The sequence below is a fragment of the Salvia splendens genome, chromosome 13 (assembly GCF_004379255.2).
Source record: "Salvia splendens isolate huo1 chromosome 13, SspV2, whole genome shotgun sequence".
In the NCBI taxonomy this organism is placed as follows: Eukaryota; Viridiplantae; Streptophyta; class Magnoliopsida; order Lamiales; family Lamiaceae; genus Salvia; species Salvia splendens.
Genome location: NC_056044.1, coordinates 1,311,637 through 1,316,738, shown reverse-complemented (window position 1 = coordinate 1,316,738; position 5,102 = coordinate 1,311,637). Strand labels below are relative to the sequence as shown.

Below are 5,102 nucleotides of genomic sequence, written 5' to 3'. Positions count from 1 at the left end.
TTTGCCCGAGCGAATCTCCCCCTCACTCTCAAGGTAATGTTGGAATCTAGCCTGATCAACGCAGTTTGTGTTTATATGTTGTTATTCTACATGCATTTTTTTTGTTGTGTTTGTATGTTGTTGTTCAGACACATTGGCGGATTTAGAGGGTTCGGAGAGCTTAATTGTCCTTTATCATTGAGTCGTAAAATACTATGTACTCTTTGTACAAATATAATGTTGTTCAATGTTAGGAGATCTTATGTTCAATTCACATTAAGGACATTTTGCCTATTTTTATTTTTTTTAACTTGATTCAAAATACATTTTTGTTAGTTGTTCATTCATGTTACATCATAGTTATTAGCCTAAAATGGTATACCGAATAGGTATGCTTTCAATTCTCAATGAAGTAATTTTCGCTTGTTTTACTATTGATTCATAATTACTACGCAAATAGACTGATATGTACAAAAAATATCTTGAATTCTCAAATGAGTAAATATCAATTATTCCATCATGCCCTTCTAAAATAAGTATTTAAAATTTATATTTATCTTTTATTAGGTAAATGAGAGAAATACATTTTGAAAAAACCTATAGTTTCAAAGTTTCAATTGATTTCTTTTAGTGCTAATGGACAAGTGTATTTCATGGTGTGGAATCTATCAACTACCACAATTAATACATGCTAACGTCACTTAAATTGTGTTATTCATTTGATTACAAAAAAAAATTAATTTTTTTAATTATTTTATTCCGTTCCTTCCATATTCGGGTTCTGGATCCTCCGCTGATCCTCGTAACTCTGTGTGAGTGCAAATGCAGTTCGATGAGGTGGTCTACAAGATCAAAATCAAGCCCCCGGGAGGCCCGTCGGAGAAGAAGACAAAATCGGCAAAGAAAGAGATACTAAAAGGAGTCTCCGGGAGCGTGTTTCCCGGCGAAATGCTGGCGATGCTTGGGCCCTCCGGCAGCGGCAAGACGACGCTGCTGACGGCCCTCGGCGGCCGTCTCAGCGGCGACCTCGCCGGCGCCATCACCTACAACGGCAAGCCCTTCTCCAACGCCACCAAGCGCTGCACCGGCTTCGTCACCCAAGACGACGTCCTCTACCCCCACCTCACCGTCACCGAGACGCTCGTCTACACGGCCCTCCTCCGCCTGCCCCGCGACCTCTCCAAGGCCGAGAAGGTCGAGCACGCGGAGGCCGTGATAGAGCAGCTCGGGCTCACGAGGTGCCGGGACAGCATCATTGGGGGGGATTTTTTAAGGGGGGTTTCCGGGGGCGAGAGGAAGCGGGTTAGCATCGGGCAGGAAATGCTTATTAACCCGAGCTTGTTGTTTCTTGATGAGCCCACCTCGGGTTTGGACTCCACCACAGCGCAGAAGATTGTTTCTACGCTGTGGGACCTGGCCAACGGGGGCCGTACAGTCCTGATGACAATTCACCAGCCCTCGAGTAGGCTCTTTTATATGTTTCATAAAATTCTCTTGTTGTCGGAAGGGAACCCTTTGTATTTCGGCAAAGGAGCTGACGTTTTGGGCTATTTTTCGAGCGTTGGTTTTGCTCCGAGTGTCGCCATGAATCCGTCTGATTTCTTGCTTGATCTTGCCAATGGTAAGAGCCAGTTTGGTAGGGTAGATAATTCATCTCTCCTGGAATTATACTACCTAAAATGATCTAAATGTGCGTTCTTATTATGTTTTGTTTATTTATCTTTCCTGAGGATCGATGAGTTTCTGATCAGTCCTTGGATCTATTGCATTTTTGTGTAGGAGTTGCAACGGGAAATTCGAATGAGGATCAAGTAGCGATTAAGCAGAGTTTGGTGAACGCGTACAAAACACAACTATCAACGATTGTGAAGTCGGAGCTAGCTGGGGATGGCGGTATTCGCGCTTCAACGGATGATAGGAAGCCTAAGCGGTGGTCGAATACATGGTGGGATCAATTCTCAGTCTTGCTTAGGAGAGGAATCAAAGAAAGGAAGCATGAGTCTTTCTCAACCATCAAGATTGTGCAAGTTGTTGTGGTTGCTATTTTAGCCGGAATCTTTTGGTGGCAGTCCTCCGCCGATCACTTGCAAGACCAGGTTAAGCCGATAAAATATTTGATAAGCGAGTGGTTCAATTAAGAATCATTTTAAAATAAGAACTTAAGAACATATCAATTGACAACATAATATATCAGTTGTCAGCACAACTCATATCAGTTGGACCAACTGATATGTTTTGTGCTTCCAACTGATAAGTTTAGGGTTTAATTCTCAATTTTGACTTTCCATTTGGATGGATATCATTAGGGTTTGATGAACCATATTACCAATTTCATAGCGTTGTTGTCTGATGGTCTGACACAAGTTTTTATGATCGATAATGTAGGTCGGGCTCCTCTTCTTCATGGGAAATTTTTGGGCTTTCTACCCGCTATTCCAGGCCATCTTCACATTCCCTAAAGAACGCAAGATGTTAACGAAAGAGCGGACCTCAGGCATGTACCGTCTCTCCTCATACTTCCTAGCCCTGTCCATAGGCGACCTGCCCATGGAGCTAGTCCTCCCCACCGTCTTCTTTGCCATTACCTATTGGATGACAGGCCTCAAGCGCACAGCCGGGGCCTTCTTCTTAGGCCTATTAACGATCCTCTACAACGTTCTGGGTGCTCAGGGACTCGGGCTAGCTATTGGGGCTGTGGTGATGGACCAACAAACAGCCACTACACTCGGATCCGTGATCATGCTAGCCTTCAGCCTGGCTGGCGGGTTTTTTGTACAGAACGTCCCCGTCTTCATAGCCTGGATCAAGTACTTATCGTTCAGCCAGTACACTTTGAAGCTCATGCTCGCATCCCAGTACACGTACGATCAGACCTACAAATGTGGTACGAATCAGACTTGCCTCGTCAGGGATTTTCCGGCCATTAAGGGGGTCGGGCTCGACAGGACAGGGACCATCCTGGCAGCGGTTCTCATGGCTGTGATGATTGTGGTCTATAGGCTTATAGCTTATGTTGCTCTCATGAGAGTTGGTGCCACCAAAAAGTAGGCCTTGTGTCTAAGGATTCATAGCATCATTAACATTAGGCCTTTGAGAAGAACTCAATTCATCAAATAAATACATTTCTTAGAAAGGTTATTATGTCGAATTAAAGATTTTGCTCCCATATAACTCTAAGTATCCTATAGTTGCAATTTCTCTTAATTTGAGAAGATTAGATGTATTGCATTCTACTCCCATAACAGTAAGCCCCAAATTAAGAGAATTTTCAGGTATGATGATAGGTGTGAAGCTGGAAGAGTAGTGAAATTTTATTATGTTTAGTAATCTTTTTATAATAGATTAAAATTCAAAATTGGTCCTATATATTTGACCGAAACACTTTTTGGTCCCATACATAACAAGTGTGTCTTGATCATTATGTTTTGATTCATATTTAACGGTTTTGTCAAAAACTAATGGTCAACTATGTTTTGACTTGATTGATGAGTTAAATATAAACCGAAACATACTGTCAAGGACCAAAAGCTAACACACTTCAACATTACAGAACCAAATAGGTTTTTTTGTGGAAATATACAAAACCAATTTTGGACTTTAAAATGCGGTTTACTGCTCATTTTTTGCTGAACCATTAAATATCGACCAAAATACTCCCCCCATCAGCCATTAAAAGTTCCATTTTCCCTTTTTCTTTTGTCCTCCAATAAATGCCATATTTCACTTTTACTATATTTAGTAAGTGAACCTTACATTCCACTCACATTTTATTATAAAACCAACATATAAAAGTACGCCTCACATAGAGATGCCCACGGTTCCGATTTATCGGCGGTTACAGTTCGGAACCGTCGATTCCGGTTTTAAAAATTGTCGATCCAGAACCGAACCGCGAGGGTATTTCCCGTATTTTTCGGTTTCAGTTCGGAATCGCTAGTTTTTCGGCAGTTTTTTTACGGTTTTTCACAATTCCGAACCGCCAGTTTCCGGTAGTTTTTGGCGGTTTTGGCTCGGTTTCACGTTTTCCAGTGGTTTTGTGCAGTTCCGGCACTGTTTCGGTTCTGAAATTTTGAAACTTGAACCGAACCACAGTTTCAAAAGTGACGGTTTCGGTTTCATTTAAATCTCACGTTTTCGGTTCGGAACCTTAACCGCCGGTTACGGTTTCGCCGTTAACTGCGCAAACCGTAAACCTTGGGCATCTCTAGCTTCACATCTCACTAACTTTTTCAATCTACTTTACTTTATAAAGTTAACCAATTTCTTAAGACTCGTGTCGCTCAGATATGAAATTATTAAACATGGACGGTTGGAGTATTATTTATAATTAAAAGCTAACACATTTAATGTGCATGTCCAAAAGTTCTTTGAACAAATGTACAGGATAAATTTTGATAATAACATGTAATATGGATCAATAAAAAGAAAAATAGACGAAGAATAAATTATTTTGAAGGGTTTATTTTGATAATAAAATGTGTTCCTAATAATGATTAATAATATAATGAAAAAAATATAGATAAAAAAGTGTTTTAATGGATTTTGGTAAGATTAAAGTCTAAAATTGGTTTCATATTTAAAAAAAAAAATTTGGATACACATTATTAAGGGAGAAAAAATAGAGAGTGGAGAGAGAATAAAATAGAATAGGATAAAGTATAAGGGAGAAAAAATAGAGAGTGGAGAGAGAATAAAATAGAATAGGAGATTTGAAAATAATTGTAACTACATTATTTAATACTTCCGTTTTCAAATCTTATTTGACTGGTTTACCAAATTTCGTAATACAAATGAGTAATACCTACCCATTAGTATTTGTGTATTCGAATGATTAGTAGTATATTAGTATTATATACTACTATATGTTGTGTATGTATGGGGGGTTTTAGTGGTATGATTGCATACTTTTTGTATACAGTATTTGATTTATTATTATTTTAAATTTTTATATATGTTGTGTTGGTGTCATTGGTGTGCATGCATACTTTTTGGAATATGGCCATACAGAATAATGTTGCATATCGACTTTAAAAAATTGGTGGTGGATATTTGATAAATGTCGATGGAAACGAATCTGCTTTAATTTACGTGACATTTAATAATTTTAATTTGATCTAAGTCAT

At 39.3% G+C, this 5,102-nt stretch overlaps 1 protein-coding gene across 1 annotated transcript; it reads left to right on the top strand.

Moving 5' to 3' along the window:
* Positions 1–801: 801 nt before the first annotated feature.
* Positions 802–3,027, top strand: LOC121761374 (ABC transporter G family member 9-like). Its single transcript, XM_042157034.1, has 3 exons — positions 802–1,600; positions 1,759–2,075; positions 2,365–3,027. The coding sequence occupies exons 1-3, from the start codon at positions 802–804 to the stop codon at positions 3,025–3,027; spliced, it is 1,779 nt and encodes a 592-aa protein (XP_042012968.1).
* The last annotated feature ends 2,075 nt before the right edge of the window (positions 3,028–5,102 follow it).

Excerpts from the sequence above, each read along its gene's own strand:
- LOC121761374 (XM_042157034.1), top strand. The coding sequence starts at position 802 with ATGCAGTTCGATGAGGTGGTCTACAAGATCAAAATCAAGCCCCCGGGA. Across the intron at positions 1,601-1,758 it reads CTTGCTTGATCTTGCCAATG|GAGTTGCAACGGGAAATTCG; the intron begins GTAAGAGCCAGT and ends ATTTTTGTGTAG. Across the intron at positions 2,076-2,364 it reads CCGATCACTTGCAAGACCAG|GTCGGGCTCCTCTTCTTCAT; the intron begins GTTAAGCCGATA and ends TCGATAATGTAG.